The sequence below is a fragment of the Equus caballus genome, chromosome 11, assembly GCF_041296265.1.
Source record: "Equus caballus isolate H_3958 breed thoroughbred chromosome 11, TB-T2T, whole genome shotgun sequence".
NCBI classification, from domain to species: domain Eukaryota; kingdom Metazoa; phylum Chordata; class Mammalia; order Perissodactyla; family Equidae; genus Equus; species Equus caballus.
In genome coordinates, this window is record NC_091694.1 from 24,731,524 (window position 1) to 24,754,467 (window position 22,944).

General features: G+C 56.0%; 3 protein-coding genes across 5 annotated transcripts; all 3 read right to left on the reverse strand.

The window, feature by feature from the left end:
• Positions 1 to 615: 615 nt before the first annotated feature.
• Positions 616 to 4,084, reverse strand: HOXB7 (homeobox B7). The gene is made up of 2 exons (XM_001918171.6): positions 3,556 to 4,084; positions 616 to 1,461 (listed from the first exon to the last, which is right to left on the reverse strand). The coding sequence occupies exons 1-2, from the start codon at positions 3,953 to 3,955 to the stop codon at positions 1,208 to 1,210; spliced, it is 654 nt and encodes a 217-aa protein (XP_001918206.1). The 5' UTR covers positions 3,956 to 4,084; the 3' UTR covers positions 616 to 1,207.
• A 1,255-nt stretch (positions 4,085 to 5,339) lies between these two features.
• Positions 5,340 to 18,823, reverse strand: HOXB8 (homeobox B8). 3 transcript variants are annotated; one of them, XM_023652679.2, is made up of 5 exons: positions 11,310 to 11,437; positions 10,495 to 10,553; positions 8,053 to 8,279; positions 7,295 to 7,766; positions 5,340 to 6,500 (listed from the first exon to the last, which is right to left on the reverse strand). In XM_023652679.2, exons 4-5 carry the CDS (start codon positions 7,716 to 7,718, stop codon positions 6,196 to 6,198), a joined length of 729 nt encoding a protein of 242 aa, XP_023508447.1. In that variant the 5' UTR covers positions 7,719 to 7,766; positions 8,053 to 8,279; positions 10,495 to 10,553; positions 11,310 to 11,437; the 3' UTR covers positions 5,340 to 6,195. The 3 variants fall into 3 exon arrangements, with proteins under 3 accessions (XP_023508447.1, XP_070082347.1, XP_014592373.2); XM_070226246.1 differs by having other exon boundaries at positions 5,340 to 6,503; XM_014736887.3 differs by lacking the exons at positions 10,495 to 10,553; positions 11,310 to 11,437 and adding an exon at positions 18,808 to 18,823 and having other exon boundaries at positions 5,340 to 6,503.
• On the reverse strand, positions 13,061 to 19,421 carry HOXB9 (homeobox B9). Its single transcript, XM_023652680.2, has 2 exons — positions 18,808 to 19,421; positions 13,061 to 16,142 (listed from the first exon to the last, which is right to left on the reverse strand). Exons 1-2 carry the CDS (start codon positions 19,322 to 19,324, stop codon positions 15,907 to 15,909), a joined length of 753 nt encoding a protein of 250 aa, XP_023508448.1. The 5' UTR covers positions 19,325 to 19,421; the 3' UTR covers positions 13,061 to 15,906.
• Between the last annotated feature and the right edge of the window lie 3,523 nt (positions 19,422 to 22,944).

The following is a 22,944-nucleotide window of genomic DNA, read 5'->3' on the forward strand; positions in this document are numbered from 1 at the left end:
GATTTCAGCTCTGCAGTTGTACCCGGGCAGCCGCGCCGCCGCAGCCTCATTGGAAGGCCTGGACAAGGAAGTTTGGGGAACTGTGCCTGTTTTGTTTTGTTTCATGAATGTGTGTGACTGAGCATGTGGCTCATGGATGTGTTTACTTGGGGGCAGATGTGAATCTGTGTGTTTACAAGCCAACGTGTGAATGTGCATTGGTACGTACAAATGTGTCTGTGAGTGAGTGTGAATGTGTGTTTACTTGTGAGTGTGTGTGAACATGAATGCATGTGTTCTGAGTGTGGAGTTGGGATGTGTGAATGCCTGTATGTTTATCTGTGAACATAGGAATATGGGTTTTTATTTATGACTGTATGTGACAGTGTATATATTTATTTATGTGTGATGAGACCTGTAAATATATGTGATTATATGCATTTGTGTACGTCAACGGGTGTGAAAGTGTAAAGGGAATGAATGTGGTTGATATCGGTGTTCACGAGCTGGCAGCCCCCATAGCAGGTGGGCACCAGGAAAAAGAGCTGAACCCAGCACAGAAAGAAATGGGCCAGCGGCTGAAGTTGGAGCAGAGGGACATTGGGCTGCATGACAAACTTAGAGAGACACAGAAAATAGGGCACCTGTTTATTTTTTATTTGTGTTTTATTTCTCCATCCTTCAGATATACACAGAATGTAAAGAGGATCACAGGGGCTGGCGGGAGCAAGGAGCATCGGGCAGGCCAGGTGCACAGAGGGGACACTCGAGCTACTCGGTGGGTCCTTGGGGCTCCCTAAGGCCCCTTCAGTGCCACTACTGGGGAGTCGGGGGCTCAGAAGGGTGGGGAAGCACACACGTTTGTCCAGACCCAGAGACCACAAAGACAGCGTCAAGAAGGGGGCCTACAAAACAGCGAGATTTTACAAAGACCTTACAATAGCGACATAGAAAAGGCAGGCAAATTCCAGAAAGCTACAGAACAGGTAGAAGATGTCCTTCCCATACTGTACAAAACAAAGCCGACGTACTTTTCTATAGGTAGTATTTTTTTCTCAGTGTTAAGAATTCAAAATTTCACCTTCTCTCCTTAAAAACTTAACTGCTTTACCATTTAAATAGTACCCCCCCCCCCCCCCCCCCGCATTTGATCTGTTTTCTGGTTCAGTTCCCAGAGCTGGGCCTCTCCCTTTCTCTTCTCTCTCTTCCTCTGCCCTTTCTCCATCCCTCACTCTTCCTCATCCTCCTCCGCTTCGGTCTTGTCCTGGCCGCTGGCCCCCAGGCCCGCGGTCTTGTTTTCCTTTTTCCACTTCATGCGCCGGTTCTGGAACCAGATCTTGATCTGTCTCTCGGTGAGGCAGAGCGCGTGCGCGATCTCGATGCGCCGCCGCCGGGTCAGGTAGCGATTGTAGTGAAACTCCTTCTCCAGCTCCAGGGTCTGGTAGCGGGTGTAGGTCTGGCGGCCTCGCTTGCGGTCGGTCCCTGCGCACAGGATTTAGAGAAGAAAAATCAGTGCGTGTGGAAAAAGTCCCGAGAGTGCCCACCACCCTCTTAGATCCTGTGTGTGACTTGGCGTCGGTGGTGAAGAGCCCATTTTCCCATTAAACCAAATTCTCACTTTCCATACCCCAGCCTATGCCTGCCCTCTTCTCTCAATGTGCAAACCTTTGTATAGGCCTCTTGAGGCAAACATTCCCATTTTCCATCCAGGAAGTCTTCCAACACAGGGCTCTGAACTCGAGATCTAATTTGCTGGCTCTTGAAGGCCCGGCGCCTAAGGGGAGCATGTGGAAGGAAGGGAGGTTAATCCTCCCATCACCCTGGGGACCAGGGACCCCGGGCCTCTCATGTCGGATGCTGACTCTGATGGTCTTGGGGGAGTGGGGGAATGGAAACCATGCAAGTGACCCTGGGGTGGGGCTGTAGGCCTGGCCTGAGTGCTTTTCCCAAGAAGAATAGGAGACAAAGAATCCTCACAGGTCCCATGTCACCCCCACCCCCTTGTGGAATGAGGAGAAGGTGAGAATTTGTAGATTTCCTCCGAGCAGGGAGCATGGAGTTGGTCTGAGAGCAGCTGCCCTCTGACGGCTATTTTCCAGTGAGTGGCTGAGGTTCAGACAGGCCCAGGCTGCCCTGCCTGCCACCTGCCCAGTTCTCCAAAGCAATCTTTGGGCCTCCAGGAAGGCACGGGGAGAGGAGAGACAGCAGCCTGGGTTGGGGTGGAACATGAAATATCTGCGTGGTGGGGGCTGAAGGGTAGAGGAGAGCTGCCCAAGTTGGGCCCAGAACCCTGAGGCAGCTTGGGGGAGGTGGTGCTGGGGGAGGCGCTGGTGCCAGCCCTCCTGGGAAGGGGACAGTGGGAGGAGGGGCTGGGGCCCTAATTTCAAGTCAGATAAAAGCCAAACTGAAATGTTTACAAGCAGAAAAATTTGGGCTTTGATAAATCAACCGGAAATGCAGTTGAATTATGGAGCAGGTAATGGGGACCATGACCACCAATGCTGATGGTGTAAGAGCTGGGCTTCTCCTGGCTCTCAACCCTGGCTGGATTGGGAGCCTCTGACCACACGTCTTGGGGCTTCTAGACCTTGGGGCTGGCCAGGAGTCCAGGGCAGCATTAAGAAGGATGTCTGGGACAGGCTTGTCAGGAGACCCCATGGGGTCCAGTGGCCTGCACTCTCTAACTCTTGATTTGGCTCCATGGAGTCCTAGTCCCTCCCCCAAAAGGACATTCACCCTCCTGGAATGATACCCGCAAACTTGTTAGCCAGTTCACCAGGGGCACTTAGGAGCTCTAGGGAGGGCACCTGAGGAAGCCAGCTCTACTTCCCTGAGGCCTCTGCCCCTTTCCCTAGTTCTTCTGCCTCCCCCTTCCCAAGTTCACTGGGGGGTCAAGAGCCTCATCTCTCTTGGCCTCAGCCCCTCTCTTTCCACCTGCCTCTCTGGCTCTGTGTCCCTGGCTGGATCCTCATCTCCTTTCATACCCCCTCCTGCCGCCAGGCCTCTAGAGCCCACCTCTAATTGTCCAAAAGGGAATAATGGGGGAGCTGGGTTGGCTGGGAAGGAAGGGGGAGGGGAGAATTGTTCAGCGCTGGGTCCCCTCCCCCAGACCTTATCCAAGCTAGGGCTGGGGGACACACCCAGAGCTGAGATCCCCCGCGGGGGAAGGGAGAAGGGAGGGGGAGACCCTAATGGCTATTCTCTGCAAACCCCAGCCTTCCTCCGAAAGACAAACGGCCTCGTCTCCAGCCCGTGCCGGCGCGGTTGATAAATATTTAAAGCTAAAAGGCCGGGAGGAAGGGTAGGGGGCGGGCTGGGGGCTCGGAGCGCCACGGCGTCGGCGGAGAGAGATCCGCCTGGGAAGCAGAGGGAGCCTGAGAGCACCAAGCAAAAATGGGGGTGGGGTGGGGGCGGCGCGCCTGGTCGCGGCCCAGGGGGTGCCGCGTCCCCAGGGCCGAGCTCCTGCCGGGAGCACTCTGGACGCGGAAAGGGACACTTGGCCGAGAAGGGGGCGCCTTTCGGGGAATGTACCCGGGGCCACTGCGGCTCGGGAGACGGTTAGGTGCGCGGCGTTACCTGAGCTTCGCATCCAGGGGTAGATCCGGAAGTTAGTCTCGGCCGCCAAGTCCGAGTCCCTCTGCTCCTTGGCGCCCGCCGCCTTGGCGGAGTCTCCGGGACACACCCCGGAGAGGTTCTGCTCAAAGGGAGCGCAGTGCATGTTGAAGGAACTCGGCTCAAGCCCGTAGCCGGCCGCGTAGACGCCGGCTGCACTCTGGCCCGCCATGCCCCCCCCGCCGGGGTACAAGCCCTGCATCGAGGCGGCGAAGGAAGCGCCCGAACCCGCTCCATAGCCCGGGCGCTGGGGGTTGGAAGCAAACGCACAAGAAGTTTGTTCGGGGAAGGCTCCGGTAGCGAAAACCGAACTTGCGGCTGGATATTTAGAAAATAAAGCATTCGCATAATACAATGAACTCATAATTTGGCCGGATGATTTGTAGGCAGGGACGTTTTAGTGTCGGTTTTACGAGATTCCTTGATATATTACAGAATTAGAGTCCAGATTTACACCAAAAAGGACCCCCTTTTTTCCTCTCCGGACCACGTGACCCCGCCCACGTGACATCCCCTCCGCCAATGGCCGGGCAGCCTCCCCTCGGCTCCCGGTAATGTGGAAAAAATTGTGTGGCGTTGGATTTATAAAATATGATCAATAATGAATGGGAAAGCCAAGCCCCATGGATTGGGGCTGGGGGCTCAAGGGCTGCTGTCGACCCCCGTGGGCTGGAGGCAGCTTGCAGGCGAGATTTGGGGAGGAAAGAATTGAGTAGAAGGGAAAATAAATAACCTCCGAGTGATCTGTGTTGTCACCCCCCTACCCATCCTCCCCAGCCCGTTATCCAGCGAGAAACAAACGCAGGGATTGCACGCAACTAGGTGGGGAGGAGGTCAGCTCTTTATTAATCCGGACCAATTCAGCTTGGCTGGGCCTTTGGGTGAACTTAGTCCGGTTCCCCCGAGGTGAGGAACGAGGTGAGCCTGGCCTCACGGCTCTCTCTTCTAGTGCCCCAGACACACGCGCAGGGATGGAGCGAGGCTTCGTGGGTTCTCCTAGAGGCGCGGGATCTAGCCCCAGGGCGTAGGATGCTGCGGTTTCTGGTGGCTAAAAAAACGGTTTGAAAATAAAAAAAGGAAGGGGATGGAGTGGGTGGGAAGAGAAAGGAAGGGAGGAGGGCAGTCAGGGTAAGCTACTCTCCTGGTTCCGGGAGGCGGATGCCTCAGTCAAGCTTGGCTGCGGGAGAAACAGAGCGAGCGAAGGAAGGAAGGCTGGGAGCCACGACCTCGGAACTGGGCACTGGGCGAAGGTGGCCAAGTCCCAAAAAGGGAGAGGCTAGAAAGAGCATCTCCCCTCTTGTCCTGCTCCTCCCACCAGAGTCCGGGAAGAATAAAAATATGAGCTTGTTCAGCAGCCCTGCACTCCACCTTTACCCGCCCCCCATCACCCACATACACAGGAGAGGGCACACAGAAACAAAGGGGGAGGTGGTGGCGGACACAGCCACCAGCTCAGGCGCATCTCTGCAGCGTGGCCTGGGCGCCCGGGTCTCGGGGCCCTGGAGCCTAGGAACGCGAAGGGAGGGGGTTTCTCTTGGCTCCTCTCCCTCGTTGCTCTCTCCTCCAATCACGCGCAGCCGCCTCCCTCACCCCCTGCGCCCCTGGGCCTAGGGACTCGCACCACCTGCCTCCAGCCCCCGCCCCCTCCTCTGTGCGGCCTGGCCTGGCGGGCGCAGGAGCCCGATGACCGGCTCCCCCCAGCTCTGCAAGGCGCCAGGAGCCAACGAGGAGCGCGGGCCGGGCCAGTCTCGGGTTCTCGCTTGTAAACTTTATTGTAACTCTTTCGCCCTTTTCAGGCGCAGACAACAGAACAAAGTATAGAGGAACAACAAAATATATAATTAGCCCTCCCTCCCCCCAATAAAGCAATTCACGGATACAGGATACATTCTCTTCACAGTAAACCTAAGAACACTTTTAACAATTGCCCACAGCGCGCATGCTAACTAAAGTAACCTCTTTTGAGAAACACTTAAGACGAAATTGTCAAACCAAAGGCGGGGGGGGGGTTGGGAGGAAAAGAGAGAAGCAAGAGAGAAAGCCAGCGAGCTAGGGAGGGCAGCGGGGGGAGAGGGGTTAGGAGGGGGAAATGAGGACGCAGCGAGAGAGAGAGAGAGAGAGAGAGAGAGAGAGAGAGAGAGAGAGAGGGAGACAGAAAGAATTACGGCGTGAATAGGCAGTTTCATGTTGTTGGGAGAACTTAGCAGAAATCGGTACCTCGGTCATTACAAAGAAGCACGTTCAAAGGAAAAAAGACCATTGCACAAGGAGGCTTTTTACACGGGGCGGGGGCGGGGGGTGGGGGCTCAGCCAGGCCGCGGCCTCTCACCCTCGCTGGGCGAGGGAGTCCTTGCTTAAAATCCTTTTCTTTCCCCCGGCCCCCAGGAGAAGGGAAGGAGACCCACGGTAGCTCACACACAGAAGCTATTACGAGATACTACCACTAGCAGGGACTGGCGCGGCGGGGGGACGCTGCGGCGGGAGGCCAGGCTCCCGGCCCCGCTCGCGGGGCCAGAGCTCTCTCGGGCGGGGGCGGGCGACGGCGGCGCGGTCGGGGACCCGCGGACGGAGGGCGGCCGCGGCCCTGGCAGTCCCAGCTGGAGCCTACTTCTTGTCACCCTTCTGCGCGTCGCCCTCGTCCGCTGCCTCCGGGGCCCGCTCCAGCTTCTGTTTCTCCAGCTCCTCCTGCTCGCATTTGCTGCTGGGGAACTTGTCTTTGTTGTTCTCTTTTTTCCACTTCATCCTCCGGTTCTGGAACCAGATTTTGACCTGTCTCTCTGTCAGTCCCAGCGCATGCGATACCTCGATCCGCCGCTTGCGAGTCAGATAGGGATTAAATAGGAACTCCTTCTCCAGCTCCAAGGTCTGGTAGCGGCTGTAGGTCTGTCGGCCTCGCCTGCGTCCGGCGGCTGCTGGGAATGGGGGAAAGGGCGAGACAGAGGGGAGGGGAGGGTGGGGGAGGGGGCAGAGACGGAGAAGGTTGGAAGATTCGTGAACCAGCCTAGGAGACCAGTATAATAAGGGCAGGGGACCTTCTACCCCCGCGCGGGGGCGGGGGCGCTGGGAGGCCGTGGTCAGCGGACGGGGGGAGGGGATAAGACACCACTGAATCTAAGGGAGCCAGAAAGGGGGAGCCCCCTCCCCTGGTAACCAGCACCAGAGACTTGGGGGGGGGGGTTCAAATCTATTATAAGTGCCATAAACTTTAGAAGGAAGGATGTGGGGGGGGGGAATAAGAATAAAAAAGCCAGGATGGGGACGAATGGACCCACCTTGAAAAGCCCCCAGAGCCTCTGCCCCAGAAGAAAAGTTTCTTCAGGGTAATTAAACTATAAAGCAATTGAGAAGTGCAAAAGTTGAGCGCCCCTACTCCCACCACCCTCTCTCCATTACCCCCCATAAAACAGTAAAAGGGGGGAAAAAGGAGAGGAAGAAGAGAAAAGAGTAAGGCAGGGTGAGGGGTTTATGGATTCAGGAAATGTTGCTTAGCGACCCCCCCCCCTTCAAGGGAAACAAAAAAGGAAGAAAAAAAAACGAAAGGAAGGAAGGAAGAAGGGAAAGAAGGAAAGGAGGAAGGAAAGAATGGGAGGCGACCTGAAAGGAGCAGGCACGTCTTCCAGGGGCTGGAGGAGAGGCGCTTGGCCTGCCCGGCCTCGGGCCCTCCGCTCTCCCCTCCGCCCGTCGGGCCCCGATGCGAGCTCACCTTGCGGGCGCATCCAGGGGAAGAGCTGTGTGGGCGACGGGCTCTGCTCTGAGCCCTCGGCCTCCTCGCCCAGGCCGCTGGCGGCGGCGAGCTTGCAGTCGGCGTACTGCACCAGGTCTGGATCCTGCGCCCCGAACAGGCTCTGCCGCTGCAGCGGGTCGTAGCCGTAAAAGTTGCCGGGGTCCCCGTGGCACGCCACAGCGCACGGGTTCTGCTGGTAGGGAGCCGTGGACAGCGACGACGGCCCGTGGTAGAATTCCTGGATTTGCGACGGGTGCTGGAAGCTGCCGCCGCTGCTGGGACCATACACCACGGTGGGTCGGCCGCCCAGGTCCTGGGCGAAGCCGCAGTCATAATAATTGGGGCGCAGGGACTCCCCGGTTTTGTATTTGGAGAACAGTGAGTTGACGAAATAAGAGCTCATTTTATTGAATTTTGAGGCGGCGGCGGCGGCGGCGGCTGTAGTTGGGGGCTGTTGGGGAGGGGGTGGGGAGGGGGAAAGGGAGGGAGAGAGAGAGAGAAAAAAACGCGGATTCGCCGGCTCCTAGTCACCCTCGCCAGGAAAGGAGAGGGAAAGGGAGGAGGAAAAAAAAGGGGGGAAAAGAAAGAAAAGGCGAAGAAGATCTCGAAGCCACCACACTTTTTGTGATTTCCAGGAATAGAAAAGGACGGAGAAGGCTCCAAAAGTCTAAGCTTGCATGGCAGCCGCGGCTCGCGCGCCCTCCCCCCACCCCCCCACCCCCCAAACAAAAATATACCGCCACTTAAAGAGGTCCTCGCTTTACATTTCGAAGAAGGGATGCCAGTTCATAAACAGTTTTCGGTGATTTACTTCCCTGCAAATGAGTTGTTTCATATTTTGCACTGTCTTTTCATGATCATTTGCATCCATTAGAGACCCCGCATCCTATTGGCTTCTCCGTACTCCTCCCGGACAGAACGCAGAGCGAGGGTGAGAGCGAGAGAGAGCGAGCGAGAGAGAGAGCTAGAGCGAGAGAGCGCCAGGGAGTGAGGAGAGAGCGGAAAAAAAAAAAAAAGGAGGGGAAGAAAAAAAAACACCCAGGGAGAGAGAGAGAGGGGGAGAGGGGGAGAGAGAGGGGGAGAGGGAGAGGGGGTGAGAGAGAGAATGAATGCGGATTAAATCTGTTTAACTACCTACATTAATGAGATATCTCTCGCCTCACAACAAATCAAATACCTTCGCAGACCACCCCCAAAGACTGATGTGGGGGAGTCACGGAAAAAAACACGCACACACACATACACAACGCCCCAGGCGTAGGCACGCTGTTAATTTCGCGATTTTTAACGAGGCAGTTGGAGTCTTTTTAAATGTCAGGGTCGCTTCGGAAAAATGTAAAAGAACACGGTTTAATTGCGCCGAGTTTTAAAAGGTCCTATAAATGTAATTGGTATTTTAATACAAGTTATCAAATCATACAGCTTCTTCTCCTAAACATATTTTCAAACAAACGAGGTAGTCATATTTAAAGCTTTAATGATCAATTTCCTTATTATTGATAAAGGTTTAACTATCGTGTGGAGGGAATTGGCTGGGTAACCGGCCCCCAAAAAACGGCTGTAAACTCTTTAACAAACTATAAAACGCAATAAAGCCGGAGTCTGTTGTTGTTTATGCCGCAGCGCATAAAAGCTGTTAGCATTTTACGAGTTCTTTCCTCTACAGCTATAAAACTGCAGCTTCGATCGCCCCCGCCGCAGGACTGCTGCTCGGTGGGGGTGACGAAGCTGAAATGAGAACGATTATGGGTCTTTTCGGCGCAAACGGTGACTTTTCCGAGATTTTCGCCTCCTTCAGCGGTGGCCAGCACCTGCCCCCATCCCCTCTCGGAAGCCCCCAAGCCGCCCCCTCTCTGCCCCACCCTAGCCAGTCACCAACTTTCCCTCATTAAACAAACAAGCAAGGATTTTCTGTGGAGATGGGGTCCAGGAGGGCGTGAGGAGGGACCAGGAGGGGGAGAAGAAACTTTCTGGTTAATGGGCAGTGGCGAGGCAGGGAGCAAAGTTCATCTTGCAACAGCCAATTCTGCAGTTTTGCACCATCTCGGTTGTCTGGGGGGAGTGCTGGAAGGAGAGGGGGTGTCTCCAGAAGGCACTAGGGCCCAGTCAGCGCTTTTGGGGACGAACTTTGTGTGAGGGAGAGAGGGGTCTCATGCCACCAGCAGGATGACATGCAGTTGGGCTGCTCCAAGCCTGGACCCAGGCGTTGGGACCCAGTAAGCAAGCCCATTGGCTCCCTGCCTTCCCAGACCGGTCCTCCTCACCTCCGGCAGCACCCTCGGGTGAGTGGGCACCGCCAAACCCATTGGCACATCAAAGGGAGGGAAGGGCAATGGAGGCTGCTGCTGGGCATGGAGGCCCGGGCACCTGGCCGTAGTGCCCACTGTCCTGTGCCCTCCTCTGCCCTAGGCAGTGGTTGCAAAGTGTATGTTGGGGGTGGTACCTTTTTGCCTTCAGTGTCCTTTGAGCCACTGTCACTACCTAAACTGACCTTGGGGTAAAGGGCTCGGGATGCAGCAAGGCCACTGGGTCCCCATTTTCTCTCCTCTCCCCCTAGGGAGCCTCTAGTTAAACCCAGCTCTCCCTCCAGACCTGAGGACCTGGGACTTGAGACACAGGCTGCAGGACAGAGCGGACCGGATGCCACACTCTCATGCCGGTTGCCTTTCCCAGCCTACCCGGCCTAGTGACCATGGTGGCCAGGCTTTAGAAGGCCCCATTCTGAGCGTCAGAACTGGTGGCCTCCTGCAGCAGCTCACTGGCCAAGGAAAGGAAAGAAAGAAAGAAGGGAAAGAGAAAGGAAATTTCTGGCAACAAAGGTGGAGGCTTTACAGACACAATCAATCCATTGTTTATTCATCAGAGAGTGGTTTGCTTTTGGAAGGGGACATTCTGGGGATTCCATTCACCCCAACCTTTGTAAAAATGAAACCATCGCCTTTTCCAAGGGAAGGTTACCAGTGGGGCCACTTGATCCTTCAAAAGTGAATCCGGAGAATGGGAGAGGGGCTGCAGGGAGAGGGAGAGAAAGGAGAAAAGGAGAGGAGGGCACCGGTCTTGAATTTTCAGCGCGAGGCAGAGGGGGCGGCCAGGCAGCGGGAGGCAGAGTTAAGTTGTTGCCGAAGCGAACATTTTTATCAAGTGCGGGGGGATATTATGGTCATGATTTGAGGACTCACCGGTGAGGTAGAAATTCAATGGCTTGTTCTAAATCATCCCTACACCGTGCCAGAAATTCCTGATGGAAGGAAAATGTTTCTATTATAAGAAAAAACAAGAAAGAGCGAGGAGATAATTTATAAACACCCAACGGAGAGCAGATTTATTAGAGAAACTCAAGTTGAAGAGAAACTCCGCTTGCCTCTTCGCACCCGGTCCTGGGGGAGAGAGGAGAGGCTGCGGCGGGGCTAATTTTAAGGGGGGGGGGCATCTATTTCTCGTGCAGGTTCGTCTGGATGGGGGGCACCGACCGGAATGGGCCGGGAGGAAACCGGCGATTTGGAATCGAAGGGGCTGCGGGCAGACAGCGTGCGGGTCTCCAACGAAAAATGCCCAGAGTCCAGGCCTCCAGTCGCTAAATGCAAAATGACTTGTGTCCCCCAGGTTTGTTTGGGGCCCGGACCGCGGTGTAGAGAGCCGCAGCTCTCACCTGGAAGCCACGGACCGCGGAGAGACCCGAGCTCCTGCTCCCCGGCCGCCGTGCCTGCCCCACAGCCTTCCGGAAAACGCGCCTATTTTTGGCGGCCCAACTTGGGGGCGCAGAATAACCCGAGGAAACATCTGAGTCTCCGCGCATCTCGCCGTTCTGGGGAGCCCCTGCCCCGCGCCTGGCTGGCCCGGCGCGCACCCAGCCCGAACCCGGACACGTACAAAGGCTTCGGACGGAGCCTTCGCGGAGCCTGGCCGCCCCGCAGGCTATGGGCACCTCCAGTCCCCGCCAAAGCCACGAATCCATTTCCCCCAAATTGTCCCCCCACCCCCCTGGTTGGCTCACCCCGTTCCCTCTCCTGCCGATCCCGGCAACCGGTTTCGGGGCAGCTTCCTCTCCATCCGACCTTCTTGTGCCGGCTCTGCCCTCTCACCTGACCTGCTCACCGCATCCGCAGACATTCCTCGTGCCCCGCTCCCCGGAAGATCCCATTTTTCAGAATCAATTCCCTGTTATTTGGACCTATTATTCCTATTATTATTATTCCCCATTTCCATGCATTTGTTGCCCCACCAAACACAGTAACTGGGTGAGAGGCACTGAGCTCTCCTCCTGGGGGAAATTCAGGAAATTGACCATTTGAGGAGAGGGGGGCAACACTATTATATCTGAAATCTATAAAATGGGGGGAACGGCCACAAGGAACCCTATATTTTTATTACGCTCAAATTATTCATGACTTTTGGTAGCGCTCAGTTCGTAAATTCAGGGCCGACCAAGGTGCGATGTGCAGCCGCCGGCGTCCACAGCCGCCGCACCGGGGATTTTCACGTGGAGCAAGGGTGCCATCTAGCGGCCATTCTGAGAAAGGCGCCGCCGCTACCAGCTCGGCCACTTTCTCGGAGAGCCAGCCACCGGACCAGCGGGAGAAACTAACTTTATTAGCAAAAGAGGGGGAGGGAAACGAGAATGGACGAAAGAAAAGGCATCGGAAATCAGGAAATGGTTCATGAAATTGTGCAGATAAGCTAAAAAGGCGGGGGGGACGAAGAAGGGAAGGAAAAAAGAAATCATAAGCTTTTCCTGCGGTACTTGCACCCGCCCCCCCACCTCAAGCCCCTAATTTCTGGCTGAGACCGCCTAGTAGTACCGTTTATGGCCCGTAAAAAGGGAAGCCGAGCACTTTTCAAACCCAACACGATTGTTTCAAATTCTGAGGGTGGGGGGAGAAGAGGCCTGAGAGGGTGGGATGGGACTGTAAAAGGATCAAGAGGCTGCCCGCGCCCAGACGTCTGGGCCCGCTGGACCTGTGTGTGTGTGTGTGTGTGCACGCGCGCCTGTGCAGGGGGCTTCTCTCATTTATAATGCCCGATTCTGGAGGGGGTGTGAGGAACAAAGACAAGAGTCCGAATTGTGTTCTCTGAAGTGTTTGTGACAACAAAGTGTTCTTCCCCCCGTCCTCCCCTCCTCGCCCCTCGTTGCCCCCCAGGGCCCCGGAAACCCCAGGTCCCGCGTCCTGCGCGGGTGAGCGAGGGGGCTGCCAGAGCCAGGCGCACCCATTCACCCCGCCAGGCCCGGAGGCCAGGCCCAGCTGCGGCTCTCTCAGCTCCGGAAAGTTTCCCCTCACTGTTTGCTTTGCTGCTGTTTAGTTTCTTAACCTTCAGAAATTTATACGCTATAAACTTTTATAGCGGTCATATTCTTTTATTGCTGCGCACACGGCATTGAATTCTTCTCCCGGCTTCTCTCCGTCTCGCACTCTCGCGGTCTCCCTCTCTGAATCCCTCTCTCTCTTTTATGACAACAGATTTCCCCATCTCCGGCTTCCGAGCCTCCGCATCTTCGCCTTTGTTTGTCTTTAAAGAAGCCACCCCGGGCTCTGCATCCAGGCGCCGCCGGAGGCTCCTCCGGGCGCCCTCGCCCTCTGCTCTGCAGCACTCGTCCGGTTCCAGCCTCGCTTTCTGCTTTTCCTCTTGGCGGAATCCGGCCTTCCGGGCTCACTCTCGGCGCTAGCTGGCTCCAGGGAGCCCAGGAGCGGGAGGGAGCCTAGTCTACACAAGCTCTAAAGCCAGATTCATTTTATATCCCGAATGGAACCCTCCTTGGAGGATGCGGGTCGGGGCCCTGCCATACCCAGGAGCTTCGCTTTCTCTTGCCTCCTGCTCTCTCCGATTAGTTCATCCTTTCCTTCGCTGGAGAGGGGTAGGCCTGGACTTTTCACTTCTAGGCTCCTTTCACTTGGGCCATGCTTTGTCCCCACGTCTATCCCAACCCTCAGGGTCTCAGCGCCGCTAGGGTGGCCGGGTGGAAGGCTGCGGCAGGAGGTCGGTTCCCAAGCGCCAACCGGGCAGAAGTGGAATCTCAAAGCCGCGATGAGAAAGGCAGGGCTGTCATAACAGCAGTTGGCGTATGAGGCTCTGGCAGAGACACCACAGTCTGAAAGGGACAGAAAGGTGCCTCTCCAAGCCGAATTTAGTTCTGGGGTCCGATTGGGAAGCGGATTTTTTTTTTCTCCCGAAATGTTTCTGTTCCACACTCAATCGCCTCTCCTGGCCTTTGGGGGCTGCCTCCCCAGGCCTCCACCCCCACCACACTCCACCTGCCTTCCCCTGCAGCTGCTCTGCTGTGGCTGGAATTGGAGCATAGAATTCCAGGTGGGGACCAAGAACCCTAATGGGTTCGCTTCTTTTGAGCAAGACAAAGGAGAGCCCGGCCTTCCGGAGGCCTGGCTCTACACCCAGCCATCCTGCTGCAAGGAACAGCAAAAGGAAGTTGCTGCCTTCCTCGCTTACTGATATTTTAAAGCGGCCAAAGCAAGGTGACATTCTCAGCCCTCTGAGAGAGAAACTGCTTCCAGGACAGCCCCTGCCTTCCATCCGGCCCTGGAGTTGGTGGGGAGGTCTCCAGTGCAACTTTATTTGGAGGAAAATCTCATCGTTCCCTGCAAATCCAGACCCGTCTCCAAATGGCTAATCTTTCCCTTCCCCCCTCTGCAGCCACCCAGCTCTCCTGCTGCAGGGTTTTGCTCAGTTCAAGCAGTGGTCTTGGGACCTTGGGTCTGGACCAGCTCTCCGCTCCACCAGCAAGCCCGCTCTGCAAGGTCTGAGGAGAAACCTCTTGGGTACAGAAGTCTCTGTCTTTTTTCCAAGCCCCCCTCTTGGAACTAGGATCTCTACCTCTGGCCAGGTGAGGAGAGTCAACACAGAATAAGACACAAGGAGAGATTTATTTTCTAGAGTGATATATATTTTTTGTTCTTTTTCTTTTTTTTTTTCTTCCAAAACAATCAGAACTCTAGGTCCCTCGCCCTCCCCACTCCCACCCACCGCCCTCCCGTAGAAGCACAACTGAAAACAGGCGAGACAATCACCCCCAAAGAAATCACAAAACACAGCACAATTTCACAACAGCCACCGACAAAGCAAAAAAGTTCTACTGGAATGTCCCCTTGCAGGGTCAGGAGAAGCAGGAGCAAGAGTCCTTGGGACTGAAGGGGATTGGAGAGGTAGGGGAGCCGAGCGAGGAAGGGAAGCAGAGAGTAAGCTGCGGGACGATGCTTAGGTGCGATTTCTCCAGTCTTTCCTTTGCACGCGGGACTGTTCCCCAGGAGCGTGCGCGCAGCAGCCGCGAGTATTGCCATCCAGGCCCGAGTCGCAGGAGGCAAGGCCTGGCGCTGGGGCGGGCAGCCGCCGAGCCCGGGGCTCCTCCTCGTGGCTGGAGACTGGGCTGGATGGGGCGGAAGGTGCCAAGCTCCGTGCGCTGGAGCCGTTGCTCTTTCCTGTCCTCCACAACTTACCCGGGAAGGGAGCTCGGAATCGATTCACAATAAACTCTCAATGGGACTCTCCTGACCTGGCTTTCCTGCCTCTAATGGGGTTGAGCTAGCAAGAGATGGAGGGTGGAGGGGTTTTTCTACAAGGGGCGGCTTGACTCGCTGGTGCAAGGTGGATTTGGCTGAACAGAGTTGATGTCAGAGCTGGGGAGGATGCGGAAGGATGCAGGTCCGCTGCAGAGCTGGAGAAGCTATAGTCTCAGTCAAGGGGGCACAGATGAGCGGGAGGACGACATGGTCAAGGCTTACGACCCACGATTTGACCTCCTTTTGTTGGAAGGAGAGGAAAATAACATGCAGAATCAAACGCTTCCTGCAACAAAATGTGTGTATGTGGAACACCTTCATAAACCATAGATGCCTCCAGAAGACCAATGCTGCCTTTCCTTGCCCTCTCTAGCCCACCAGCTTAGGGCTGAGGGTACCCCACTTTCCCTTGAGTCTCTGCCCCAGGGATAGTTGGGGACTTATGGGGATGGGACGGTACAGTGAGGCTGAGCCCCTTGCGCTGCAGCACCTCATCAGGAGTGTGTCCCTAGACACCTTCTGGGTGTGTATTTGCGTCAAGGGTAGAACCTGGGCTTGCTGAGGGTGGGCTGTTCTGCCAGACTTGGGGTGCTATGGTCTGCGTTTGGGGTGTCACTGCATTTGACTGTTCGCTGTGAGCTTTCCCCATTTTTACTGTGGGCTCCAGGCTTTACACATGCGGGCGTCTGCCGGGCTGTGTGCAGCTGGGGTGTCCCAGGATGACGTTGGGATAGGTGTAGGGGAGGTAACAGGCAGGCTGGAGGTGAGGGGCTGGGGCTTCCCAGAAAAACTAGAGGGGTCGCTATGAGCTCCACTAGGGTCTCTCTTTCCTTATGGCCCATCACCTTCTTAGAAACCAACTACATCTACCTTCTAAATCAACAAAATTTCCTCCTGAGGCCCAGGAAGAAGAGAAGGGCAGGTAGGGGCGGAGGGAAGGAGAGGCTCTAGGTGCAGAAAAGGACTTTGAAGAGAAAGACTCCCTTCCCCATTCACTTGAATCCATCCCAGACAGCACTGGCTCTGCAGCCACCACTGATAAATAAGCGTGAGATGGGGAAGGGGGAGGGCTGGGGGAAATCTTCACTCTTTGCCCTGTTCCTTATTCATTTTCTTCATTTTCATCCGCCGGTTCTGAAACCAGATTTTGACTTGTCTCTCACTCAGATTGAGGAGTCTGGCCACTTCGTGCCTACGGTCCCTGGTGAGGTACATATTGAACAGAAACTCTTTCTCTAGCTCCAGCGTCTGGTATTTGGTGTAGGGACAGCGCTTTTTCCGGGAAGAGCGAGCGTGCAGCCAGTTGGCGGAGGGGTTGGCTGAAAGAGAAGCAGCATAGAATCAAAGAGGGGAAGCGGGGGATGAAGGCCCCCATGTTCTTCTTCCAAGAGGGCGCATCCCTGGTTTCCACTCCCCATCTTGCATTGGAGGAAGGGGCACCTAGGCCTTCAAGTTCCCAGAAAGGGTCCCAAAGATGGGTCAGGAGTTGCTACAGAAAACTCCAGGTGAGAGGTTATTTGGGCAGGATGGAGCCAAGCACATTCCAGGCTTCTCAGCACTTCCAAAGCTTTGCCTGCCTCGGGGTTCCTCTCAGTCTTTTTCTCCTCTTGGGTCCAAACTGATTAGGACTCAGATCAGAGCACAGCATGGCTAAAGCTCTCCCTCCAACCCCAGCACCCCTGGACTGACGAGGGGTGGCTGACCTGACTGGTCCAGGCTCTAGGTCTGGGAGGTGAGAGAAGGGTTGGGCTAGCAGAGAGGAGCTTCTGATCAGCCACAGCTAAGAGACCTCCTTGCCCTCCGGTCCAGTCCGAGTACACCCTGCCTTGACCACAAGCTTGTGTCTCTTGGCCACATGGCAGCAAGCATGTGTGTCTCTGTAGATATCTCGCTCCCCCTACACACACACCCTGCAAATATGAGTCCATACTTAGAGACACAAACATCCAGCACGCTCCAATTCACATGCAATGCAATTGCAACCATTTGTCAACTCCAGCCTGTGGACAAGAGAGCGCCGGGGGCTCACAGATAACTTATGGTTGCAATAGTCTCTCCTTTTCCGCTCCTGCTCAGCTCGCAGTTTGGTTAAAGCAAGTTCAGGGAAATTGGGAAGCAAGATTGCTCCAGTCCCAAGGTGGGGAACCATGGATGATGTGGGGGTATCAGAAATCCTTTCACAGCACAGCCCTAACTCCAACTCTCTCCGTATGGGGAGGGGAACAGAGAAAGGGGTAATTGACTGGAAGAAGAGAAAAAAAGAGGAAACAAAAATACATACAGGCTTCTCCTTACCATCTCTCTCCCTACCCAGGAACTCAGAAAAGTTGCCAAATAAAGCAGAGCCAATTAAAAGTAAAACCCATCCTCTGCTAGATTCCTTCTTGCCAAATGAAAAGCTCTGAATTTTTTGTTTGGTTTTTTTTTTGATCTGGTTCGTCCTACACTAAGTACCTTGCCCTCCCAATTTGCAGCACTATTTCCTGAATGTGATTGCCTGGGATGGGACCTGCAACCGCATTAAATATGAAAGGAAAAAAACTGTTAGTAATTGATCTTAGCCAAACCACTGCCTGGCAATAATGGGCTTTCCAGGCAGAGTCTGGGGGTTTGGTGTGGGGAGTCTGGGTGTGAGCAGGGAGGGTTTGGGAAGAGCCCATCACCCAAACACCAGCTCTTGTGACTCATCCTGGAAGGTTGGAGGTAGTGGGACCCTGCAGGGACCTCAGGGGAGTAAGGCAGCTCTCTACCCTCCAGCCGGCAAGGGCACCCCAAAGGGCCTGTGGGCCACTCTGTTGGTGGGAAATGTGGCAGGGCAAGCAGAGATGGAAAAATTTGACCCTCTTTCCCCAAAGAGAGTAAGAAGCTGCGATTTGCCTCCTCCAGCCTGAGCGTTATTGTTTGGGGCTAAGAGCCCCTAACCAGTTTGCCCTTCTCAACCTCAAAAAGGAAAAAATATGAGACCACCCCCCTCTCTCCCCGCAGCGAGCAGCACCTCCTGGAGATTAGCCAGACTTGGGTTCCTGGCGGTGGTGCTTTTGGAGGAGTGGGAGGTGATGAGAAGCTATGGTCGGAGGGTTAAGTTCTCCGCCTCTCCGCAGCCTCTCTTCTTCCCCCACCCTTCCTCTCCCCAGGGTCCCTTCGGGATCTCTCCTTCTCCACCCAGGCGGTCCGCCCCAAAGTTCGGAAGCGATTCTCCCCGACTCCCCGCGAGGCGGACCGCTCTGGCTGGGGCTAGGGAGCCAGCGGCGAGCAGCGAAGGGCCGCGGAAGACCCAGCGGCAACCGGGGCGAAGATGCCAAGGAGGGGAGGGGGCGGCCGGAGGGAAGACTCCCGGGGAGGGGCCGGCGCATCCGGGGAGGGGGCTCAGTCACCGGGTCCTGGGCTTCCCCCGCCCCTCCCGGCGCCGGTTGCGGACCCTGAGCGGCTACTGCGCGAGATCTGCTAGGAAGAATCCTCCGCCAAGCTGTTGCATCGCAAATAAAATCCTAATGAGCCCCCTCCCACTTCCCCTTGGCCGGCGTTTACGGTCTGCGCGTGGCGCGGGGAGCTCTGCCAGCCGCGCGGGCCCGGGCAGCCCCGTGCGCTCCCGCCCTCGCCCGCGCGGGCTCTCGGCCTCGCTGGCTGCCCGCCCCGGCCCCGCCAGTCCTCTCCCGGCCCGGCGATCGCTAGCCCCTTCCCCAGCTTTCAGCCCTGGCCTCCGGGAGAGTGGGGGAAGGGAGGCCGAGAGAGCAGCGAGCTGGTCCCTGCTCCCCAGTCCCCCACTGGACTTATAGTGGGGGCGGCGCTCCTACAGTGGCCTCAGTCTCCCCTTCTGGGACACCCAGCGTCCTCCCTTCCTTCCTCCCTCTTCCCTCCTCCCCCGCTCGCTCTCTGGCCACCACCGCGGTTTCCCTTCACATTGTCCGCAGTTTATTGCCTCTCCCCTCCCCTCCCCCTCGCCTGGCCTTCGGCCTGGGTATTTCCTCACTTTTTATAACTTACTTTGATCCGGCCTCTCTTTGTCTTCGCTTCCTTCGCAAATTTTATTGTCCCCGTAGCCGGGTCTTTGATTAGACAGGACGGCCTCCCTGCCCGCCGAAGTTTCCAAACTGTACTCGGGCGTGCCCTGTTTGAGCAGCTCCCCAGGCGCGCCCAGCAGCGGCTCCGCCTTCACCGCCGCCTGGCCCTGCCCCGGAGCAGCTTCGCCGCGCGGCGCCGGCTCTAGCCAGGTGCGGAGGTACCTGCTCTCGGCCGGCGGGACGCCCTGGGGCTGGATGTAGGGGTGGTAGACGGACGGCAGGCTTCCGGACGCGTGCGGGCTCAGCGGCGCCCAGGAGGCGCCGAACACCGGCGCTTTGGGCTGGAAGCTGCACGAGGGGAACTCCAGGTGCTCCGCGTGGCCCGGCTGCCGGGGGCTCGCGTACTGGCCGGAAGGAAACTTGGCTGGAGGCGCGTCCTCACTCTCGTGACTTATGATCGAGTCGACATAATAGCTGCTAAGCGTCCCAGAAATGGACATTCTCAGACATTATCCGGGCGCTCGCAGGGGGAAGGGAAGCGCTCGCGCGGCGGCGCCCAAGCAGGGAGAGGTGGCACCCAGACCCGTGTGAGGGCTTTCGGACGCGACCCCCCCAGCCCCCCACCCTCCCACCCCCACCCCCTGCTCAACTTCTCAGCCAACAAAGTACAGTGGAGCAGCCCGGTTCAGCGCTCCTTGCAAAATGATTGGTCAAAGTTTTTCCGACTGCCTGATAAAGCGTCAGCTCCGACATAAATCAATCGGGCGAGGGGGCTGCGCTCTCGCTGTCATCCGTCCGCACTGCATTCCATATCGAGGATGGATTGTTTTATGCTGATGCAATGTGCTATCACGTCAGGGCTCCGGTGGCCACGTAACCTCAGCCGGAGCTGCCGGCCGCCCGGTCCCCCCCTCCTTTTGCAGGAAGGCGGGGGGAGTTCTCGACATGGGGCGGCGGGGGCGGAGGAGAGGCGGAGGGAAAGCAGCGGGCTGCCTCGGGAGGGACGCAGGCTGTGGAGCCCTCTCCCCAGGCGGGTCCGGGAGGGAGAAAGGGAGAGCAGGGCAGGAGGGAGAGGGCCGGGGAGCAGCCAGAGAGGCCGACAGCATAATTAAAGAGGAGGTGGTCCTGTCCCCCCCACAAGCACACCTCCACTCCACCTTGCAGGCCCTCGTTTCCTCTTCTCTGTCCCCTTGACACAAGATGTTTATTAAACAACGGGGCAGCAGCAATCCACTGGAGAGGAAGTAAAGGGGATGGAGGAGAAGTGGGGATTTCACAGGATGTTATCCCTTTGGAGGGGGCTCTCTCTAACTATTTGAGGAGGTGTACAGGCCTGAGAGCGTCTCCTGACACTTCAGGAGCTGAGGGAAGTGAGAAGAGGGTAAGAGGGGGTGAGTGTCTAAAGATCGAGTCCTAACATTTAGCTGTCCCGAAATTAGAACCTGCGTGAGGTTAAAGGGATTCAGCAGGCCCTGCAAAGTCGAGCCTCTGAAAGAGTTTAATACAACTGGCCAAAGAGCCTTTAAATTTCTTGGGCCTCTCTCTGTCCTGGCCAGAGGGAAGTATGGGACGAGGGGCACAGCCATTTCTCCTTTCCTCCACTGAATAACGGGCTGAGCCCTTAGAATTGCCCAGATGGGGGAGCTGAACGTGAGAAGGGTGACGGGAACTTCTGTGAGGTGTCAGTAGAGCGGAGGCCCCGTGTTATCTCCCTTCCACCCAGTGATGAAGGAGCCGCGTCCGAGTTTTCGCCTCTCCTTCCGGCTCCTATCACTCGGCCTTGCCGTTCGGGAAGCTTTCCAAACGCCGGTATTGGACACCAGCGAGGATGGAGAGCCTGCGGGGTCAGTCTCCTGCCCTCCTGCCGCCTCTCCTCCTGCGGACTCTGGCTGGAGCTTCCAAATCTCTTGTTTTATTAGTACCTACTATGCGGCCCTGCGCTGGGACTCCCCCGGGACCACTAGCTCATCTCCCAGCCGCGGCTGCTCCAGCTTCTGTCCTGGGTGCCGCCGCTTCTTGTGTCCTGGACGCTCTGGGAGGCGCGGCCTCTGCACAGACCCGACTCTCCTCGGGTTGGATTTAGGGGCATGCTGGGGTGGGTTTTCTCGGGATTCTCCGACCCTGAGCCCTGATAAGATAGGCTGCCCCCAGCCTGGTCCTTTTAACAAAAGCGGGGCCATTCTAATTCGAGGTTTTATCTTTTGGGCCGTGTACCCCTCTGCCATGCAGAAGGCTGAGGATCACCTCCGCACACGCACAGACACACTCCCGCCCGCTTTTCTTTCCAAATGAAGCCATCTCATGTCATTACGTGTGAAATACGAGGGTGAAGCGCCATATTTCTTCACATTATGGCGATTTCAAAATGATTTTTTAAAGATCAATGCCGGCGCCCAGACGGCCCCCTCCCTTTCCATCCCAGCTCTCGGAGGGCGACAGCCGGGCAGATCAGGAACCAAACAGCGTGAAGATCTGCTTTTTCCATGGGACCCAAGTAGAGAAACAAAAGTCTGATGCAAATTCTTCTAAGTAGCAGTTGGACTCTTGGGAACGTCGAGGGAGCTCCCCGGACTCGCCAGCGAGATAGCTGGGCACAGAGCGAATGAATCACAGTTAAGGCCAGGCACCTGTTCTCGATTTGCCAGACGCATGGAGTCTGCTGTTGGCTTTACCTGTAATAAATATATTCTTCAGGAAAAAAAAAAAAACTCTCCTGCCATAAATAACGGTGTTATGAAGCATGGCGGGCTGAGTATATGACTTTCTGTAGTATATAAATTAGGGCCCAAAAGGACATGTGGACTGTGGCCAGGGGCTTTTTTATTTATGGAAGAGTCACAGCGCTGGGCTGTTCTTAAGACCCAGGCTGTGCAGGCGCTGGGCTCTGACGGCAGCCCTTCTGGTTCCACTGCAGGCCCTGGTTTGCCGCCGCTTCTCTTTGCAACAAGAGAGAAGTCAAGAGGGCCACTTAGTTGGGGGAAGAAGTTAGAGGAGGAAGAACCTTAGAGCTCATGGTTTGTGCCTCACCAGGGCCGAGTCACTCAGCAAGCAGAGTTCAGGTTTGTGGGTTGCTGTCTGAGTTGTTCCTGGTGGCTCCTGGGTGCTGAGTGAGGAGGGGACCCAAGCCTCTTTTCTGAGAGCAAAGCTTAGTCTTTCCTTACAAAGAAGCTGGAGGGTGGGAACAACTTCAACATGACAGGTTGTAGAGGTCTTAGTCTTCTCAGGAGAGGTGGATCTGGAGGGAGGAGAATGAACTAGCGCCCGAGCCCTGGAGTCTGCATCCCAGCTCTTCTCCCTCCAAGTGGGGATGCGGATGCACCAAGCAATGGGTGCCTTCACAGCCAGGCTTTCTAGAAAGCATTGCTGCCCCAAATTGGAGCTCAACTCCAGCTCAGGCAAATGATTAAAGGGTCGATTGACGGAGAGTTTGGGTGCTCTGAGGGCCTATGGACCACCCCCAAATCCTTATTTTCTCTCCCAGAGAAATGGTACCCATCATGATGGAGGGAGGCAAACAGGATCAGGGACTCTGGAGCCCAGTTTCTAAAGACGCCTAATAGAGGGCTTGTTTCAGTGGGGGCCACCTTGTCTTGAGAAAGCAAAATGGCTCCCCACCCCACCCCCAATCCTAAAGAGAAAGAAGGAAAACCCTGCCTTCCCTCGCAGCCTCTTCCCATTCCCTGCACAGGAGCCGCGCCTGAACACAGCTGGGGCCAGAAGCTTGGGGAAGGGGAGGCAGGGAAAAGCTGCAGCCCCTGGCCACACTGGGGCCCAGAGCAGCCAAGAGGCAGGCCGAGGTGGGGAGAGCAGAGGCCGACCCTGCTCAGGACCAGCTGGTGAGTCCCCGTGTTTTAGGGGTGGCTTTTAGAAGGGTCCTGTTAAGAAGAGAGAAAATCTAGATGGAGGGAAGAAAATTAGAGAAGGAAAAAAAGGAAAACAATAAATGGGAAAAGGGGAAAAGTTTGTTTTTAATCAATATGCTAAGCTGAAACTTACGCATGCTGTATTTGAATAGATGTGTGTATCCTGCATGTATATTTCAAATCAATATTGCTTCATGGGGAGCCCAGTGTACAAATGGGCTGTGCGCTATGCTGTGTATACAATATGTAATAAATAA

Bases quoted from the DNA above. Each gene is read 5' to 3' on its own strand.
- HOXB7 (XM_001918171.6), bottom strand. From the start codon at position 3,955: ATGAGTTCATTGTATTATGCGAATGCTTTATTTTCTAAATATCCAGCC. The intron at 1,462-3,555 runs GTAACGCCGCGC...TCCTGTGCGCAG, and splicing joins CCCCTGGATGCGAAGCTCAG to GGACCGACCGCAAGCGAGGC.
- HOXB8 (XM_014736887.3), bottom strand. From the start codon at position 7,718: ATGAGCTCTTATTTCGTCAACTCACTGTTCTCCAAATACAAAACCGGG. The intron at 6,504-7,294 runs GTGAGCTCGCAT...CCCCATTCCCAG, and splicing joins CCCCTGGATGCGCCCGCAAG to CAGCCGCCGGACGCAGGCGA.
- HOXB9 (XM_023652680.2), bottom strand. From the start codon at position 19,324: ATGTCCATTTCTGGGACGCTTAGCAGCTATTATGTCGACTCGATCATA. The intron at 16,143-18,807 runs GTAAGTTATAAA...CTTCTCTTTCAG, and splicing joins CAAAGAGAGGCCGGATCAAA to CCAACCCCTCCGCCAACTGG.